The sequence below is a fragment of the Exophiala bonariae genome (assembly GCF_035927105.1).
Source record: "Exophiala bonariae strain CCFEE 5792 chromosome Unknown scaffold_34, whole genome shotgun sequence".
Lineage (NCBI taxonomy): Eukaryota > Fungi > Ascomycota > Eurotiomycetes > Chaetothyriales > Herpotrichiellaceae > Exophiala > Exophiala bonariae.
Window position 1 is genome coordinate 88,077 of NW_027042509.1, and position 20,885 is coordinate 108,961.

General features: G+C 49.2%; 5 protein-coding genes and 1 non-coding gene across 6 annotated transcripts; 5 read left to right on the forward strand and 1 right to left on the reverse strand.

Moving 5' to 3' along the window:
* Window positions 1-498: 498 nt before the first annotated feature.
* On the forward strand, window positions 499-1,845 carry LTR84_008863 (uncharacterized protein; the record flags this gene model as incomplete). The annotated part of the gene is made up of 1 exon (XM_064852407.1): window positions 499-1,845. The coding sequence occupies one exon, from the start codon at window positions 499-501 to the stop codon at window positions 1,843-1,845; it is 1,347 nt and encodes a 448-aa protein (XP_064701382.1).
* A 717-nt stretch (window positions 1,846-2,562) lies between these two features.
* Window positions 2,563-2,664, reverse strand: LTR84_008864. Its single transcript has one exon. It is a non-coding gene; the product is annotated as a tRNA-Val (tRNA).
* A 331-nt stretch (window positions 2,665-2,995) lies between these two features.
* On the forward strand, window positions 2,996-3,574 carry LTR84_008865 (uncharacterized protein; the record flags this gene model as incomplete). The annotated part of the gene is made up of 2 exons (XM_064852408.1): window positions 2,996-3,170; window positions 3,402-3,574. 2 exons carry the CDS (start codon window positions 2,996-2,998, stop codon window positions 3,572-3,574), a joined length of 348 nt encoding a protein of 115 aa, XP_064701383.1.
* Window positions 3,575-12,992: 9,418 nt separating this feature from the next.
* Window positions 12,993-13,811, forward strand: LTR84_008866 (uncharacterized protein; the record flags this gene model as incomplete). Its single annotated transcript, XM_064852409.1, has 1 exon — window positions 12,993-13,811. One exon carries the CDS (start codon window positions 12,993-12,995, stop codon window positions 13,809-13,811), a length of 819 nt encoding a protein of 272 aa, XP_064701384.1.
* A 3,158-nt stretch (window positions 13,812-16,969) lies between these two features.
* On the forward strand, window positions 16,970-17,889 carry ARP2_2 (Arp2/3 complex subunit, actin nucleation center; the record flags this gene model as incomplete). Its single annotated transcript, XM_064852410.1, has 3 exons — window positions 16,970-17,378; window positions 17,446-17,793; window positions 17,852-17,889. 3 exons carry the CDS (start codon window positions 16,970-16,972, stop codon window positions 17,887-17,889), a joined length of 795 nt encoding a protein of 264 aa, XP_064701385.1.
* A 1,989-nt stretch (window positions 17,890-19,878) lies between these two features.
* On the forward strand, window positions 19,879-20,556 carry LTR84_008868 (uncharacterized protein; the record flags this gene model as incomplete). Its single annotated transcript, XM_064852411.1, has 1 exon — window positions 19,879-20,556. The coding sequence occupies one exon, from the start codon at window positions 19,879-19,881 to the stop codon at window positions 20,554-20,556; it is 678 nt and encodes a 225-aa protein (XP_064701386.1).
* Between the last annotated feature and the right edge of the window lie 329 nt (window positions 20,557-20,885).

The window sequence follows — 20,885 nt, forward strand, 5'->3', positions numbered from 1 at the left end:
TGGTATGGAAGCAGAAACTAGTACCTTGAGTAGGAGGACGGGAATACAGTACTAAGTATCTAGCAAGGCTTCATTTGCGATGAAGAAGAACTTTGGGGATCCTCTATAGTCAAATTATAGTATTGCAGTGGACGTCCGTATATCGAAGATCTTCTCATAGAAGCCATGATGCTTGTATCTTCTACTCAAAGAGGTAACCACAGATGGCAATATTCTATAGTTAAACATCCCTCCGTTTGAAACCAGGGAGGACGCCATAGTAATATGATCAACTCGACTTTAGATAGATCCTTCTTCACTTAAGTAGTCACTTTAGTCATCATCGATCTTTCATCTTTGAAACCTACCCCGACTTCAGGTGAGAAGTTGCTTTACCACTTATCTCTCCTTCGTTAAAACCTTGTCATTCCCGCCTTCAGCAATCCTTAAAATTTCAGGTCTTCGACACTTGCTTGCTGCCGAGACTCACAGACAATTTCTCAGAGCAGTTTTGACAAGATGGAATCTCAAGACGATTGTGTATCATCTTTGGCGAACACAATATCCAGTCCTCAGACATCTACAAGTCATCTAAGTCTGGTCGATGAGGAACTTAGTCATGTCGCGGTGACCAATATCAAGTCTGAGGAGGGCATGGTCGAAATTCAACGTAAAAGAATGCCTTCCAGTCCGCAAAGTGGCCCGTATCTCTCAGATGGGAAACTCAAATGGTGGTTAGGCCAGAACTTCTTTTCGTCTGCTGCTCAATACAACAAAATCGTGGAAATGTTACTGGTTTGGACTTGCCGATGTTATGCAGACTACCCCCACTACGAGGACGTTTGGCTGCACTCCTTGCGTGATATGGTGAATAGCATCGGGCTATATTGGATCGATGTTCGCGAATGGTCAGTGCAGCTTCTCGAAAACCCGGAAGCAGAAAGAGAGGAGAACCATCGGGTGCCGGAAGGCCGAGAGGAGTTGGTGTCATGTGTTCAGAAGTTCAACGCTGTTTACGAAAGCTATGTCATCAGAGATTGCCTAAAGCCACCACCAAAACAAGTTGGACGAAAGAAGCGACCGAGAACCGAATCACAGGATACCGACGAGTCTGGTGCACACCAATCGAGCGATCTGCCATCCCAGAAGGTCCAGGAAACCGGCACTTCCGGTTTTAACGCAAGCCGAAGCTCGACCCGTGTCAAGGCTGCAAAGACCAATAGAGAACTTGCTGCATTGTACACCAAGACCAGGAAGCAACGCTTTGAGCAAGGAGAAGGAAAATTTACCGCAGAAGGCTTCGTGAAGAGACCCTACATTCAAGACATTATCTTTGCGAAGGACAAGGAGGGCAGCTATATAATCCCGGAAGAGAGAAGACCAAAGCTCATCGACCATTACGACGCATGGAAGAAGCAACAAGAGCCCGGTGGTGCTGCTACATACAACTGGAAAGGGGAAGCCAGAAAGCGTCAAGCACTCACATTGAGGAGAGATGACACCGGAGCATTCAGTTCAAATCGCACAGCCCCTCTCCAGCAATCAGAGCTTGGGTTCTGGGCGGCAGTCAAGGCCGGGTTGTTCAAATTGAATTCTGATGTTGTGAGTGAGCCTGACAAGATTTTGGGCATGCGCATCAAGGAGGCACACAAAACTGTTGCGACCGGTATTGCGTCCATTGCTACTGTCCGCCATGAGAAAGCTGTCTCGGATGAGCAGCGACGTTTAGGTGCAGTGAGGATTGAACAGCTTGAAGCGAAACTCGCCGATATGGAGGATGAACTCGAAAACACTCGGTTGATGGCCAGGCAGTACCGAGAAGAGATTCAAAAGCTTGAAGCCAAACTCGCAAGATATGAAGACTGAACTCGATAATACTCTGTGTATGGCACAGCAACACCCAGAAGGAATTTAGATGCTTCAATCAGTTCTTCTGGATCTGCAGTCCAACACTAGGGAATCTGAGCCAAACCAGGTGGGCAGTGACAGAAATGGAAGCCAAATTTGGCATGAAAGTTGATTTACGCAGACGTAAACAATCCGACCAGTATCGCGATCATTGATGACTAAACTCTCCTTTTCCATCATGATGAGCCAAAGACCCGCCCTGGCACTCAGCTTAGCAAATTTCGTCTAGAGCTACCATAGTGCTGGTTCGTGGTAGTGGGACACCCCACATGGCTGTGGCGGAGAGAGGTTGAACCAGAATTGGGACGCAAAAAGTCGTCGGCCTTCCTACCCACGAACCAATGTTGAGAAGAGCAAAGCAATGTAGTATTTAACCTAGTTGGTCGATATATCGAGGCCATGTGCAAAAAGTGGACGTTTCAATCCAGGAATAAAACCTGAACCAACATTTATGTGCGTCTTGGGATGGGTGGTTGTTACGTGCTGTTAGACAAGGCTGCATGCCAAGGGGTAACGGGTAGAGCCGGACTAATCTCTTGGCACACAACTCATCTACTTTCACAACTTTTGGGTAAATCTAGACATCCCTCCGTATACAAAAATGTATTTCTCCACCACCACTGTTCAGTGCTCTTCCAAAAAAGATAAAGAGATAGTCACACGGACTACGGCTGATGACTAAGGCAGGTTTCGAACCTGCGACCTTCTCGGCTTGGTTTTTGGACCAATGGATTCAACTATGTGAACGAGATGTGATAACCACTACACCACTCAGCCCAAGGAGCACGCGAAAGTGTGTCCAAGATTTGTCATGGATTTACGGACTGATAATATATAAATTCTTGATCTGCTGCCTCGGAAATAGGCGGGAGATGTACCTGACGCTGCTGGAAGAGGGGCAAATTCGGGTGGATGAGGAGCATGTTGGGGGGACGGTACCCCTCCCCCACGGAAATATATGAGCCTTGCATTTGTGAAGACGTAGCTCTCGAGTCTTTCTCTAGACATTCAACGATCAGTTGCCAGCTTACTCAAGGTTACTTGGGTACCAGATCACTTATAAATATACAAAAGGGGGACATAGGACTTCACTTCTAAAATCGCAACTATGTCGGATATCGATATCTCAACTCTTTCAACCCCGGCCAAAGCTACAGCTGATTTTTGTTTGATCCCTATCGGCACACCAACAGCATCGGTATCAGCACAAATAGCGGATGTGCAAAGGCTAATGAAGAAGTCTGGGCTGAAGTACAGTATGCATTCTGCAGGGACAACTGTCGGTACGTGATCAACTGGGCTTTGTTGCTGCGATGTTTGCCCCTGCATGTAAGGGAGAGTAAACAGGGCGTGAGGAGAACAATATATGGGCTACCAAGACTGGGAGCTCTTATGAGGGAACAAGCACACGCCATTGAGTACCTTGCACCACTACGCTACCGCGTAGGTTACACAGCACTGGAGCCCTACATATCCCTATCACGTAGACCGGCTGCTAACAATATCACAAACAGAAGGATCATGGGATGAAGTGACTCGTGTGATCGGCCAGGCGCATGCACTGCTGCACGGTAACGGTGTTGTACGCATCCAGTCTGATATTCGGATCGGAAGTCGCATTGATAAGTCGCAAACAATGGAAGACAAAGTTTCAGCCGTCGAGAAGCTACTTGCAAGTGACGAGTGAGTGGTGCGAGACCGACAAAGCAAATTACGACAACAATTGTCGCAAAGTGCAAGAAATTCTGTGTCACAAGCATTCTTCAACTACAATAGTGCACTGTCTCGAATTCCATTGATCCGCCTGAGGGAAGCAGGGAGAGACATGCGGTTGTCGTACTTCACAAATATCTCACTAATTCAAGCGAACTATTCAATCTTCATGTGGCGCTACCTAGAGGGTTTCAGATAAACAAGCCTTGTGCAAACTTGATTCTCGTACGGCGGGCGTCCTCCTATGTGAGAGAATATATGCTGGTGATTCCGGAGGTCCGCAATATATGATCCTGTCTTTTGAATTCGAAGTAAACGAATACTAGTGTATAATAGGGGATACAAGAGATCGCCAGGGTAGTTCGACTGAAGTCAAGTCAAGTGCCAAGTTCGAAGTGGGTGAATCGTCAAATAGGTGCTTAATTACCTACCTAGGTAGAGGCACCGTACCCGTGGCATAGAGCCTTGCCCGACGGAATAGTGACTGACAAAGCACGACATTAAACTACTAGAGCTTCTACGGAATTCATAAAACTAAACCTCATTCTCGTAGAAATACTCGATTTTCGCCAGGACGTCCAATCCAGTATCATTTTCCTTTTCTCTTTTAAGTAAGTGCTCCGCTTGACATAGCCTAAGTACGATACCAAGGATACAGTCAGCCTTACGGTCCAAGCGAGAGAGTAAATACCCAGGTACATGGCAAGCGAGGCAACCAAGCCAAACTTAGATTGGTTGGAGGGTCCCTTATCAGAAATTATGTCGCAACGTTTAAGGTGCCCGATCTAGACATCACATTATTCGTATGTTGGATCTTTCTCGGCAGGAGTTTTTCCGACAGACTAAGTCGCTAGACTGGCTTTGCAGGACCGTGTCAGACTTTCGGTTGGGTCGTGGCCTGACCGTTTTGACGTGCCGCACCGAGGTATCGATCTTGTGGCGCCGTTGAGAGTCTAGAGGGAATGCGGCATCACTCGACATCAACCACTGATAATTGATTATCAAGATGTTCCTGAACCCATGGCGTGCATAAGGCGTAGAGAAGATGCAGCCACTCAGCCCTACCTAGACTGGGGAACCTGGCTCCCTGCTGCAGCGAGGCCTCACGAGAAGGAGCCGATCCTTTCCAAGTGACGATCGTACGAAAATTCGATCTTGAGGAAGAGCGAAATTCCTCGGCCCTCGCAAATTTGACGGTGAGAACTTGAGCTGCATCTCAGTTTATCAGCAACCCCCACACCGGCTGCGAAGCAAATGGCTTTTTCAGGGTTAGTATGATACGTGTTTTCCTCTCGACCCCGGTACTCATGCTGTTTTTAGGAATACTTGAAGGATTGTCATGCTTGCAGTGGATCCCCGGGTTCATGGATCTTGAAATATCCATGGGGGGAAACGATGTTCATTAGGCAGGAAGCCCGACTTGCCGAGCTTAGCCAATGGTCAGGATTTGGATCATAATATAAGCAAATAGCTGAGCAGTAAGTCGGGGATATCTTCAATATTCTCCGTAGACTCGTGCTTATTGGCGGCCGCTTTGTTCTAAGCAAGATTTCGAACCTTTGGAAATCCTTGTTCCGGGAAAGTTTGCGACTTTCGAGGCGCATAGACTATTCTGACTGCAGGACGTCGTCTTCGCTATCGTTCTCGAAGTTTATGTCCACAGCCTGCTGGCTCAGTCTTGCAAGTCAATACCTCTTTGGGCGGTTACCCTACATCTGCTTTCGCCCCATGAAAGGCGTAGGGCATTGAGTTGAACTGTTTAATTCTCCTCTCAGCAAGGCTTTGGACTTAGTGGCCAGGTCCACGCCATGTATTCCCCCAAGGTTTCAGGGATTTCTGGTTCAGACGAATGATGAAGCCGCCATAACAATCCAACAAGAGCCGATTACCGGAGCTGCAATAGCTCTCTCACTCTATACTTCCATAGTAAGGAGAAATATATCCATGTAGAAGTCACAGACCGGTTCTGTTTAGTTCATGAACGAAATAAATGAAAAAATGACCAAAAATGATAGTTTTCATTCATAGAAATATTTCCCACTTCAGGAGAAAACCATACTTCTCCATTAGCCCCAGTAGAGCAATCGATCACATTGAGAATGCCAATTCGTCACTGACTCAGGTCATCCAAAAAGGAGCTTATTCAGATTCCGGCAATAGACCATTCTGTTTCGCAATGTGCACGACATCAGTACCCAGGGCCAACATCGAGCTTCATGGTCCACTGGCGTTTCCGGCCTCTGAACCTTGGGCGTTCGTAACATTCGCTTGAGTCTGGAAAAAACGATACAAGTACCAAGTAAGAGATTCAAATGTCTGCCCGGTCGCAGAATCGGCGGCTGTAAAGCGCCGAAATCGTTAGTAGACATCTGAGGCGCACGAGTGGCCGTGGCCACGGCCACATCATCGGGTGGCCTCGAATCTCCAGGCCCAGGGGTCTGGAAAATGGAGTATCAGTATCGGAAACTTTACGGTTCGAGCGGCCGTCAGGCCATGCATGCGGACCCGCTGAATAGTGACAGCATAAGTACAAAGTGTAAATTACTGAAAGCTGAGTCTTGTTGTCAGCGAACGAGCATATGCATGTACGAGACTGATAGCTGCTCAGATCGTATGTTCTTGCCTTGGTAACTCGCCGCCGACTACCGACTTGGTAGGCGTGATGTATTCAGCGAACCAGGTGGGCATGAATATTGGAACGGGATCTATTCGTCATCCATGTTATATCCCGAGATGTTGTGGGGCAAAGTCATGATGTGAATGAAAAAAGGTGGTGAAATCACGACTTTAGCGACTCCAACAGCTACCACATGCAATACACAAGGAGACACATACACAAATTGAGCGCTATTCATGATCCCTGCTTGCGGGTTCGCACTAGATGTCCACCTGAATAATGCAATGCTATGAGATATGCAGGTCATGGCATTCCTTCAACACAGATGATACCCTGATACCCGCATGGCAATTTGCCCAGCGGAAATGGTATCCTGATATCCTGATATAATGTAAATAATGTATGAATCATCGAGAACGGCGCATTTGACGAATATTGTGCAAGGATGGCTCCTGATTGAAGTGCTGTGTATGCTCGAATGTCCACAGATCCATGCCAGTGAGCGCGTGGGTCGAGCATCTGAGATATAACTCCGCAATCGTATGATTCAAGTCTCTCCACATGTATTGCAGGGAGTCCCTTCTGAGACAGATCTCAAGATCGCATGATTTCCTATTTCCGCATTCATATCGGATCATGTTTCCGTAAATGATCCAGACCAAGCAAGATCTTGATACTTTATCCGTTGTGGATGTTGGATATCAAGATGCGGCAGGGATCAGATTGCAGATTCTCACCAATATTATCAGGATTTTTCGTTGTTAGCTCTTGTGGACTATTAACCATTTCCGCTGCCGGTACTTTCACCCGTGAATGGATAACAACTTAAGAGAGAACGTTAGAGGAACTGCTTAGGCTTGATGCGCAGAATGCAGAAAAACGCAATCGTGAATGAATTACCATGGAGAGAAATGTCGTAAACAGCCTATGCCTTCACGCCCCAGCGATATCTGAACCTTCTCAGCATGGCTTTAGATGCCAAGGAAGAGGATTCAACGGCCTGTATAAACTGCCGGACTTCTTTCTGATGTCCTCGGTCCTGGACATTGCACAACAGAGATTCAATCAGCCGAATTTCTCCCAGGATAACCAGTTAACGGTGAAAAGTATTTTGTGTCACCAGAGAATCGTATCTGTCGGGCCTGCCGAGGATCATCGTCACACAGCTCGATTCAAATTTTTCGGGATTTGAACAATCAGCTCGGATTTCCGGACGATTGCCGATTTGACCGTTCGATTTAAGACATTTCTGCTCGCTACCAACGATAGAGCCACATGACTAGCATAGACATAGAGTTGATAATCTGCCGTGCGAGTGCGAGGGAAATCTGCTGTGATATATGTTAAGCGAAAACCCGGCCACTAGGAATGCACAGGTCCGATTTTTCAAACTTCAGACGGTTGACCAGTGCGACCTGTGTATCAGATTCGGTACCAAATGGCAAAGCTGGGGACCTACCTCCCGTACAGCGGGCCACATGGAATTTGGTCGACGTACTGGCACTGGTTTACCTCGAGCAAATCACACTTACACTAGAGGACGGAGTATGAAACCTACTCTAGCGTACCTGTCATCGGTGTAAAGATAAGAGTTTACCACCAACAAGAACGATATTAAGCGATAGTCGCATTTGGTTGTTGTGTCGGCATTGTTGTCCACACTGTCCCAGTGGTTCCTCGGCGAATATTCGCACTCTCGATAGGCGGTGATCTTTGACATAATGATGACCCCAAAGTTGAGGTGCATTCTGCACAATTGAGTGACTCGTGTACCCTGAATTGTGACACTGCAACGAAAGTCTGATGTCGGTTTCGTGTCAGAGACGTATGAATCCCATTTTTGGAAGTTGCACAACCAAGCACGACCAGAAATCATCGCTTGCGTCAAGTCGCACGTATGCGTGTCTTCAGTCAAGACCGCTGGTTGTCGATCGTAGTAGCAACGGATACTAGCGATTAGTTTGATCAATAGTCGGTCTCACCACGTGCTCCGCACTATCAGGCATGGAGGACGTTACCCATTTCTGGGGCGAGCAGCACAAAGTCCGGTGGGAAACTATTATCATGTGATATCATTAACGAGCATCTTAACTATATCCTTGTTCTTAACAAACCTGCGAGAGAGCCGTCATCCTAGTTATCGAAAGGCTCCGCAGACAAAGTATACTCCTTGTTCGTTGCCATCATGCTGGGTAGATCAATTTTAGTAGATTGAACGGTGATGAGCCGCCGCCATTGTTGTCGTATTCGAGCTGCAGGATTGGACTTGGAGGATTGAGGACGCCTTACATGCGGCTCTTACTGCTTATTTGCATCGATGTTCGTCGGTTGTTCGATACTTCGTTGGGATAGTGTAACGCCCTTTGGTGGATCTCAACCAACTTCCTGAATAGTCAACCGACGGGACAACGATTGCTCTGCATGTCAGGCTGGGGGAACGAATTCAGAGTCAAAGTAAAGCACACCGGGCTACAGGGATGACTCATGTCAAGCTACATTGTCTAGTCGCTGGGCGCATTCCACGTCGTCATTAAAACGCTGTCTACCTCGTATGTGAAAATATGGCGTGTTGAATTGTCCGGTTGAGCGTATTCGCAATCGACGCAACGTTGAGTCGGAGTTTACGCCCGAAGTGGATAGCGGACGCATCCTTCAGGGTAAGAAGCCTGGGCCTGATTTTGTGAAGGTCTTCAGCCTGGGACAACCAAGGTTTTCCTGAGTCCCACCACTTGTGGAAGGTGACAGATAAGTGGAACCGACATGAACGAGTAAATGAAAAGCACCAATGAATGACAAGAGGACAACGACTGCTTTTGAATGTCAATTGAAGTTGAAGGCGAATGTCACCTGTCTCTCGGTTGACTGCAGGGCGGGGTCCCAAAATCGCCGAAGGTCAATTGCCTAGTTTCAACTGGAGAGACAGCCAGCTTTCGCTGATTCACCACTTTGGATGAATCTCCATACCTACCCGTTGAACTCCAGGCCAGTGCACACGGAAGGCGCGAGTCAGATCTCAAGAATTGCTTCTTGTGGAGCTCGGCTTTGATCGCTAAGAGGTGTGAAAAAGTTCGACCTCGGGATCAAAACCGTTGATGAGTTCGAATTCGAAATTGAATCTGCTTACAATGTTCAAGGTGGCAGCGATCTGCAAATCGATAAGGCAATGGGGATGACGATCGCAACGATTTGGGCAACGAGCCAGATCTGATGCCATTTTTGGACCAGCAAGTTGGTCGTAGCTTGGAGCACATCTCCATGGATCTTACCCTTCAATCCCACTGGCAGAAAAAAAGTACGACTACGCAATAAAGGTATCGACCTGGATGCTCCATGTGGGAGAATCAACAGGGGGCTAATGCAGAATGCCAGATGCCGAGCTTCAACAAACTCAATCCACTATTCCGTATGGGGGTGTCGCATGATAAAGTTTTGCTCGAATTCATACCAAAGTGGTTTCGGTACTGTTGTGGGAGTTTGATCGTTTCAAATGACCAGTTGGTGAGCGACTCGCATGTACTCGTTTTTGATTGAAGCACTTGGACATGTGCCTGTGTGCACCCAAATCAGGACATGAATCCAAGAGTAGGCGTTAAAGAACCCGCGAGAGTGCAATGACAAGTTGACAACTCAGCCGTTGTACGTACTCTGTTGCCGAACCACTATCAAAAGCCAATCCTAGACTTGACTTAATAGGCGAAGATGATGTGAAGATGCACTGAATGCGCAGCCTCGCACCCCAATAGATACTGCTGCCTTTGTGATTGACATAGAAGTCGATGAGCTGGCATAAAATATACGAAGTTCGGCCCCAGTAACAACTCACGGCTGAAGGATCAGTGGTTTGACGTCCCTCAGTGGGAGTAGCTGCGTCGGCGCAAAATGGTCAAAAGTGTTTCTGGTCCTCTTGTAAACCTCCACTGATATGAGGTTCGTATGGCTGGCTGAAGGCGGTGACGATCCATTCTCTCCGAAAGGCCGGTAGGATCGGCATCATCGGCGGTCAAGAACAAGCCACTGCTTCGTATCTCTGGCAAAGCTGATACCAGCACGATAACAGCTATCCAGTGAAACCTGGGGATTATGGTCAAGGACAAGGCGCTGAAGCACAGTATCACGACTCGCATTACTCATGATTCCGCGAGAGCTTCCTCTTGGTGAGGAGATTTTGCGGTTGTCCGATCTCGATACGTGAATTTGTGTTTTTGATTTCTCCTCAATTGGGAGATGGGTACTCGTAACGTCCAAGGTCATGGTCCAATCCTGGATGTCGGTGGCTGACTTGACTGTTTTGTTCAAGGGACGAAAAATCACAGCTCATGCGGGTTCTCAGCACAACAGCTGTCATTGACCTCGTGCAACAGTGACCAACGCAAAGGTTGCTGCTTGCGCAGGGACCGGGGAAGCTTGCAACGGATAGAAGGCCAGGGTGGCAAACGGGCGGGAGAACAGCGAGGAAACGATATCGTGCCATTGATTACTACTAGCTGGCTAGGTCGAGGTTGGCAACCTACTGCTACTAGTGACGATCTTTGCACACAGAAATGTAAGACACGGCAGCAGCGAGGGTGAGGGGAGAAGTCAAGACTTTTAAAAACCAAGATCCTTGACGACATTCCGCCCTGTGGTCAAGGTTTGGTGCATGGTAACGGCGTCACTCCATCACCTCGCACTCGAAGCGAAATCTAACAAGGAACTTTAAAAAGATACCAAGCTCAGGATGCCGGTTATGATTATTAGCAGGAAGATCGGGCGTAGAACGAGAGGTGCGTTTAGCTTGCGAGAATGATCTATCCTCTCCGTAAATGCTACCTCATCGTAGTCAGGCGAGTCATCCTCTTTGCTTCGTTTATGATGAGTGTCCGCGGCCTTGGAACACGAGTACGCACTTGTATGTGAACGAGCGGTCAAGTGCGTGTCAATATTTACGAGAGATATACTTCTGAGTTGCCAGAATGGTGCCTCTGATGCCCATCCCATAAAGACCACTGGTGGGTAAGAACAGAGCTGCGGCCGATTCGTCTTTCAGTGATCCATCAGCCTCATGCTTCAATGCCCACAAGGAGGAATCAAGGCGTTTGCACCAGGCTGTTTTGAGTGATTAACACTCTGCTCTGTTCCAGCTTTGGATGCCCAAGACGAGCGGGCGTTGACGAGGGTGGTGTAGGTCTATCAAAACAGACATGTGTTTGCATGTACACCTGTGGCACACTGGCAGACTGGCATTGTAAAAGCCTGTGCCTCTCTGCCTTTGCATCGTTGGCAATTATGCCAGTGCACCCAATAACAACAAAGACAAAAGGCAAAGGCATGTGTCTTGCTCCTATTGTTTGTAAACAATGTGCTTCCCGAGCCCATCCCTTTCAGGCGCCTCGGGCATTGTCCAACCCTGGAGGTCTCAAATTCCTGGGCTGCCATTTGTCCACCGGCAGCTGTGATGACCTCTCCCCCCGCGCCCCCTCTAGCCCTAGAGGGGCACCCACCAACGCCTATTACTCCTTGAATCCCACTGCTTGGCCCGAGAAGCCCCCCCGGCCCCCCTTTGACCCTTTGAAGCCTGTTCCATCATCCTGGCTCCAAGCTGCATCACTATCGTCATCACGAATCTTTCGGCAAGGCACCCCCACTGGGTACGGTATTAATTACAGGGGATACAAACGAGGTCATGACCAAATGATTTCTGGGATACACGAATTGATGGAACATGACTGTTGGCGGCAACTCTCCACCCAAAGATTCTGCCTACAAGATTTGGGTGCATTGTTTTATCCCCATGTCCACGGATCTCATTGCCAGGTATCGTAATGCGAAAGCTCCATCCAGACCGCAGCGTCGATCTCGACTTTTTAGAAAGAGCTGACCCAGTCCTTGATTCCGCTCTCCGCCTCCTTCAACACATACCCGTCTGTACCATACTCTCACTCTTAGTATTACTCTCGCTCACGTTCCTGCCTCGTCTTGAGGAAGCCTTTAGGTTGATCTTTCTTATTAGACCCTCGCTACCACTATTTGTCTCTACCCTACGTACATTCGCTTTGCTCTTTAGATAATGTTAATCTAATCCTGCTCGCCCCACCGCCGCTGCCACTGCCACTGCCAACGCCTCCGGTCTCGAGGTCTCTCCCAGTCCTGCCAGCAATTGTTCCAGATCCCTCTCTTCATATTTGAGCACCTCCTTCGCTTTTGCCTCCCTCCCTAAACCCTCGACAGACTTCAAATGTGCTGATCCCCTCGAGCTGTTTCTCCCCTCCATCTATTCGACGACTGAACAGCTTACCACTCGTTCAACTGTACCATCTTTATGGAGCCACCCCCGAGACAGTTCACCCCTCGTTCAGTGGTCATGGCTGCCATGGATTCACCCAAAGCACACTCCGTAATAGCATGCGTGAGTTGCGCAAAGGCCAAAGCAAAGTGTGACAAGAAGGTTAGTGGGCAAGCACAACTCTCCCCATGGAACGGGCGGCAGGGGTTTGGCGTCTCGTCGGCTCAGATGATCTGTCTGATGATTGAGCCCAACCTGTAGAGCTCCTTCGAGACATCTGTTCTCCTGCTTTCTTTGACGGATCGGTTCTGATTCTCAGCATAGGTGCCATGCTCCAGATGTAATATCAAACAGATTGTGTGTGCGGCAAGGATAACACGGCGGTCTGCTCAGAACCAGACTCGACGGAGTCAGTCTTCAAGGCCGAAACCAGAAAGATCCATCCATGCGTCAGGGACCTTTCAGGTCACTCAAATACCTCCAGGGCACCAGCACCTTGTCCATAGCCCTGGGATGAGCGGAAGTCCCACCAGTAAGCTCGCCACGATTGTCGTTTCGGTCGCTGCTAACCGCCAGACAGACACCTTTGCCCATCATACCCTTCTACCGCACGACCAGAGCTTGCCAGAAACCCACCGGCACGTACCGACACCTATAATGCCTGCCCGTCTCGCACCAGTTCAGCCCAGCCCCGCTCCACCTGTAATGATTAGCCAGAGGATGGGTTCGAATGTACTTCCAAATGGCTTCACGCATACTCCACCCGAGATGGCCATGGCCATGGGTATGCCCATGACCCCTCTTGTGCCGGACATGCCTCATATGGAGCATTTCCTGCCAATGCACGGGACTCCCTATGATTCTCAGCCTGATCACTTCTTAAATTTCAATAGTGGCCATGGAAGCATGCTGGATTTTGACCAGACCAACTTCATGACCGACCTGATGACGCCGCCTGCTGAACCGTTGCATGATCATGGTGAGCAATTCCAAAGACTCAGCGACCAGTTCCAGATGAGCAATCACCTTGGCATGGCGACCCCAAATCATATTCCTCTCCCTATGCAGATCCAACATGGCTCAGCTCCGTATGGTCTAGGTCTGGATTTGGACAGTCCCAAAACCAAAGACTACCGAGTTACCACCGGCTTCTCATCATCGAGCTCGTCTGCCACCAGCCCCGTCCCAGAAGTCGAGTCAGTGATGGCTGCTCGTCACGCTGGTATCCTTGCTCTACACTCTGAGATTGCTGCTCAACATACAGGATCCCTGTTGCAGTGCAACCATGTATGTATGGTTTGTTGGACCTCCATGCAAAACCAACAATATTAGAAGCCCCCCACCGCCTCTGACCAGAACCACCTGGGAGTGGTGACGAAGTAGGCATATACAGGGATTATCGTCTAGCGATGCATTTCAAGCGTTGATGGATTCCATGAAACTTGTCGTGGAAGTTCGATCATGGCGTTGGTGGTAACGATGACTTGAGGCGTTCGTGGGATACCGGCTCTTCTTTTACAGTGTTATTGTTGAAAACCAAGGACTCTCCCACAGAGGTGTGGACACCTCGACGAAGGACGAGGGCGGGACGGAGTGGCCTTGAATTACTGAGTCCATGTCGGGAACCCCTGGTCGACTGTTGCACTATGTTAATAGGTCTCTGAAATGACTTACATAATGAGTAATGCTTGTATCTCAATCCTGGTCTGGATTCATTCAACGAACAGTGCACCATAATTCGGGCGTCGTCCAAGTTACAGAATGAAAAGAAGTCCCGGTATGGGCTCTGGGGAGGCGGCCTTTCATATACATCTGGCTCATGAGAAGTGAAACACTCTAGCAACGCATTGATGGGGCAGAAAGTTGGTATAAGGTTGGGTCATGGCCCATTGTCTATGCGCTATCATCTAGTTTGTTCCGTAGTTACCATGTGAACCCCGTCCTGCACCAGAAGCTAGGACGCCCGGGGATTTATTTCAGGAGATCAAGCTTTATTTCTTCCCTCTTTTGTCAGGAATCGCTGCATTTGAGACGGAGCTCAAGCTCCAAAGGCATGATGCATCGACGTTTTCGCTTCGTCGGTGACGTTTGTTTGCGTGCAGATTTGAGCTCCGTAGTGGGCATCGTTACAGGTTCAGTTGGAGTTGCCAAAATGTCGGGCAATCGGAGGCCTTGGGACGCCGATCTTCAACCAACTCCGTCACAGTTTCGTGGATAGTTGGCCATAGTTTCACCCCATCGGTGGATAGTCGATGCAGAAGTCTATGAAACTAGTGAATTCGCGAGTGAACTAGGATTCCGGACAATATGCACGTTGAAGATCGTTTGGGAGTCTTTTCAGGGACGCTTCAGACGACGGACTACTAAGTCGAGCTTGGTGGGTGAGGCACCTGCAGTGGCATGGGATAGAGAATGTCCGTAGAATCCTGGTTGACGGACAACTAATTATCAATGATGTTAAGAGCATTCGGGGTCTCTACAGATCGGCCCTGCAATCTACCTGGCAGTTGCCGTACAAAATGTTTCGGTAGCAGAGGTGAATGACATGGTGGTTGAATAGCTTCAGCACTGGCCGTCAATGGCATGACACTTGTGGCATGCGGGGTGGACTAGCTATTGTATCGGACTTTGGTTAAGCCGATAGACTTGGACTATGGAGGGAATTCGTAGTGTATTTGAAGGGACGTCTATTGCGGAGTGCTTGCACTGGAGCTCGAACCCGAGGATACCTGCGATAAACGTGCAGCCTTGCTCTGCAGTGGGTGAGCATCTCATCATTGTGGTGTGAACGGAAAGAATGCCAGAAAGAGACTGCTCGTTCCTTCCCACTCGGAAAAAATAAAACAAATAATGATGACATCATCCACCCACCCTCCAAAAAATATCTTTAGCTTTAAGCTCAAGAAGCAACACGAGCTTTCAGGGGGGGCCAAGGAAGGTCCGATTACCCCTCTCTTCCCAAATGTTCAAGTTCTTCAGGGAAGGTATGCCGGGGACTAAAGATAGACCGGACGAGTACGAGTACCTAAGTAGTTCCTGCCGTCTGCCCGCTCCTGGACTGCTGCACTGCTGCCCTGCCCGTGCTGCCCATGCTTGCAGAGACAATGAGATCCCTGCTAGCCTTCGGAGGACAGGCAAGTGCTCGCTGTGAAATGATAATGCTGATTCATGGTCATGCCTTCCTCAACCGACCTCAAGCATTCGTCGTATCTTGGATACCCACCAATACGAATATTACGACACGAGAGTTGCAGGCTAAGATGAGACATTGCTCTCCCTCGTTCAACAATAATAATCTGAGATATGAGCGCGAACATATCCATCAGTGAGGGGTAGATTGGATGTCTTCGTAGAATGTTCCATCCCTCAATAGCACCATTAAAGGAATGGCAGATGAAGATGAATACACTCGAGGTCAGATCTCACGGAGCTGAGGCTGCCGTCTTGACCTTTCCATCACCTCTCACCAATAATCAACGGACACAATTCGTCGGCCTCAATGCCAAGCACTGTCTATCAGTGCCGTTGAATTGATTCAGTACTTGAGTAAAGTTTCTAGATCAGTACCTGAGTACCTTGTGAGTAAGTACCAAATGTCGGTCAACTTTCGTTGAATCCGATTGAGACGAGCTGAGATAAACAAAGCATTGGCACCCACATTCGGACCCCGCCAGTTTGTTGAACTAAAAATCTTAGGGAATTTTGTTTATTTGTTTATCGGTACCCAAAAGGCGAATCGCCGTTTCTTCTGCTCTGCCACCATAACTGGCATGATGAATAGGAGAGCAAGAACAAGCACCTGACCGCTAGCATTGTTCAAGTAACACAAAGAGCAATAGAGCCCAGTTGTAAGATAGATTTGTTGGCATCTTGGAGCATTCTGCCCGTTGGCCCCTCTTGATCAAGCCCCGCAGTAGCCTCTCAACATGGCCACTCATCTCACCGCCAGAGTGAGAATGGAACTCGATTGGGCTGGACATCTCAGCAGCTGCAGTCTGGATGGTGATTTCGCCCTCCGAATCTCTGCCCTACAGACATAGTACGACACGCGAGGCGTGCCAGTAGTGGTCGCACCTAACCTCGCTCACCGACTCACCGATAATGGCCACCGTGACCGTGATCGTGATGTGCCAGTGGTCGTGCCTGACTCTCCCCGCCGAGCGCGCGAGACGAGAATGGATCACACCGAGCTAGTGGCGGGGGCTCTATCGGGACCTCCATTTCCACGCACACACAACAACTCAAACTTGAAGGCCACGCATCGCATCGGACTTTACCCCTATCCTTTTCTTTTATTCACTTACCATTCTACTTTCTGCTTTGGCGTGCTCAGTCCACTACCAAGTATCATCATCTTCCATCCTTGTGTGTATTGCTCGTGCAGTCACCAATCCAATCATTCCCATTCCACTTTGCTCTCAAACCACAGAGCATTTGTTCATTACCCCTCCATTCCACCCTTTTGCCTGTTATAAACTCATATATCAACCATGGCCTCCAAACCTGATATCCGCCTCGACGGCAAAGTGGCCTTGATCACCGGTGCTGGCCGTGGTCTTGGTGCTGGCCTCGCCAAAACCCTCGCTGAGCGTGGTGCCGCCGTCGTCATCAACTATGCCAGTTCCGCAAAGCCCGCTCTTGCCACCGTGGCTGAGATCGAAAAGGCCGGCGGCAAGGCTGTTGCCATTCAGGCCAACATCTCAAAGGTCTCCGAAGTCACCAAACTTTTCGAAGAGGCCATCAAGGCTTTCGGCAAGCTCAACATCGTCATCAACAACGCCGGTATGGAGGCTTTCTCCAAGCCCGAGGATGTCACCGAGGAACTCTATGATCAAGTCTTCGGCCTCAACACTCGTGCCCAATTCTTCGTTGGCCAACATGCCTTGAAGTACTTGAGCGGTAAGCACTACTTTTGTTGATGTCCAATTGCACGTGCCCTTCATCTTGCTGACATAATACCACAAAGAGGGTGGCCGTATCATCTTCATGTCTTCCATCGCTGCTGGCATGTCCGTCCCCAACCACGCTCTGTATGCTGGATCAAAGTCGGCCGTCGAAGGCTTCACCAGGTCCTTCGCTGCCGATGGTGGTCCGAAGCGCATCACTGCCAATGCCATCGCCCCCGGTGGTATCAAGACCGACATGTTCCACCAGAACGCATGGCATTACGCCCCAGGTGCCACCAAGGACACTCCCATCGAGCACATTGAGGCTGGTATTGCCAAACTCATTCCCCTTGGTCGATGCGCTGTCCCTGCCGATATCGCCAGAGTTGTCATGTTCTTGTGCCATGATGACAGCGAGTGGCTCAATGGTAAGTCATGCTACCGAGGAATCCACCCTCATCCCAGAGCTAACACACCAACCTACAGGTCAAATCATCCGCCTCAGCGGTGGTGGCGCTGCCTAAATTAGTCTTGGAACTCCTAGACTTGGTGCTGGCGAGATATATCTTTACTCTTCATCAGCAACGACATGAGCTCCACGAGCGATGGGCTTTTCCTTTCTGGTAAAAAGTTTTCTTGGATTAGCGAATGACCATTGCAAATAGTCATCCTGTATCGAGTGACTGCTCTGCTGGTGCAGGACTTTGAACATGCTTAGGAGCACATCAGGTAGACATCAGAACAATTGGAGATAGAAACCCAGTGCCGGCTCTATCGTTGCACGTGATATTAGTCCTAGGGACACTAAACACAATTAACAAACTCGAAGCCGCCCTAGTCGTAAAGTCGTTACAAGGCTCTCAGTACCACTATCGAAGAACTTGCACAAGCGATCGGACATGGTTGTGAGAGAAACTGTTGACGCGTGAAAGATCGACTTTTAACCGAACTTGATCTGTCGACCGGGCCTTCATAGCTGCCGACACGCCGATACACAAAACGAACAGCTACCTCATCCCTGCTTAGTGTCCACGCAACTTAGCTTCATGAACATTCCCTGCGAACCTGCCTATCCGTATGTTAGCATTGCACGTTGAATCTACGCAAGATAAGACCCACCAACGTGAATCCTAATCCACAGTCCAAAGACTTACACATATCAATGCGACTGCCTCGATCGGTAAGGCTCCCATTGGGGTTCGACAACGACCATGAGGCAGACAATGCCGTTAAACGCACATCAAATAGCAGGGCCGTCTGGGAACTGGATGTCGAGGACCGGAGACTGGACCTGCAGATTCTAAAAAGACATGCGCCGCGGACAGACCCTGTATCAGCTTCGCGTTCTCTGAGCGAGTTCCGAAATTCTTGTCCTGTTGGATCAAGATATCTCGTATTCGTACACGGCCTTCAAAGTCCCATGCTACATATCTCTGTAGCGAGCCATCGCTGAGTCACGTTCTTGCTCCTCGATGGGCCATCGAACCGAGTCCTCCTACTGGGAGTTGGAGTTGGTCAATTTGAAGTTGGAAACGCGTGGCTGGCTACCAAGTAGCTACTGCAGGATTTGAGGAATACCTTTGCCCCGCAAAATGTCTGTCTGGCACCTTTCTCTTACAGCCCGAAAAAGCAGCTTGCCGGATGATACCTTTTGGCGTCCTGTGCTTTGAGGAAAGTCACAGGCGTACCGTACCTACTGCCAATGATGTGCCCGGTTACTCCTCAGGCTTGCTATCTATACACGTCTGCGGAGGTTACTCGATTCTTGGGCCATGTCCTTGAAATCTAGCTCCATATTTCTCATTGCCTCCAATCTGTCCGTCCCTGAGGAGACCGAGATACTCAGGGCGTTATCATCAATATCTGGAGCAATACGGGCCTCGTGGACTGCGACGAGAGGGGCCAAAATTGGTCCACGGGCTATATGACTCTGCTCGGCTCTGCGCTGCAGGTTGTTCCGTAGTTCAAAAGCGCTCTCCAATCTGACAGGACCTTTCACAAGTCTGTCGCCGGCTTTACCAGCAATAGCAACCCTACAGCAATGACTATGATGACCTCGATCACTTTTGTGGCCCAAACTTCGCCCAGTGACTAGTTAAGCAATCCTCTTGGAGCACTTATGCCATTATCTGTTCGTCTCATGAACGAGTCAACCATGAGACGCCAGCAACCGCTTCTGTGTTCAAAGGCATGATCATTGAGGTTGCATCGTACAAAAGTACTGAACAAGGGCGCATTTGGCATGACCTTCGCAAGGGCGTATTTTAGCCTCGCCCATGACATTACTTGGTCGAGCTGGGCAGCTTCCTGATTGGTAGATCACATATCTCACGGTATCGAGTCTGTTGTTATATGAAGAGGCTACACCTTCAGATCCGCATCATTGCCTACTCGTGGTCCATCAGAACTCATCGTGATATCAGATCATCTCTACAGCCAAATCCCCGCAGTCAAGGCCAGACCTTCACGCCGTGTCTGAAAAATACTCGCAAACATACCTAGGTCACGCAGATATGGGGCAACTCATCCTCCACGAAGATCCCCTTTCCGCGAACTGCTACAAGATCAAACTGACCGCTGCTCTCTTGTCCATCCCACTAGAGCGGCGAAGATATTCAATCCTGGCCGGCGAGACCAAGACACCGGAGTTTCTGCAGAACATCTCGGCCTTCGGACGGATTCCAGTACTCCAGATTGACGCCACGACGCTCCTCCCGGAGAGCAATGCGGCATGCTTCTACCTGGCCGAAAACGCAGCGTCGCTGTCCTCCTCAACATCTACAGCATCATCACCACTACTCAACCTGATTCCGACGTCGGCCTTGCAGCGTGCAGATATGTTGAGATGGATGTTCTTCGAGCAGAACAACCACGAGCCCACCGTCGCCACGTTGCGCTACTGGCTGTACGTCCTGGGCGAAGAGACTCTAGCCGAGGACCGTATCGTGCAGCTTCCTGGTAAGAGAGTGGCCGCGCGCCAGGCAATCGATTACGTGGAGGATCGGCTGTCCAAGAGCGAGTCTGGGTGGCTCGTGGGCGATGGCATCACGCTTGCTGATATCTGTTTGTTTGCGTACACGCATCTTGCCCACAATTCGGGATTTGATCTGAAGGATTGGCCGGCTGTAGTGGCTTGGTGCGAGAGGATCAAGGCGGTGGACGGATTCATCGAGTACGACGAGTCGAATTGACAGTATGGATATGTCGGACCCGGTTTCCTTTCTCAGGGGCAATGCATCCTCATTACGCATGACAGCCTTGGTTGAGCTCGCCAGGATACTAGTTTGATCCTGTTGACAGTAATAGCCAGCCCTTTGTTTGCTTTGTGTGTTGCCTTGGAAAAAGCCTTTTTGTTGAGGAACAAGTCTGGATATTCCAAGGGCTTTCAGTCCCATAGTTTCTTTATCTGCTGACAATGCCTACACATGTGTGCCGATCTTGAAGCACAATGGCCACCATCTGGCGATTCAGGATAGCTTAGCATAGAATATAAGCAAAATCCTAGTAAATCGCGCCTCAA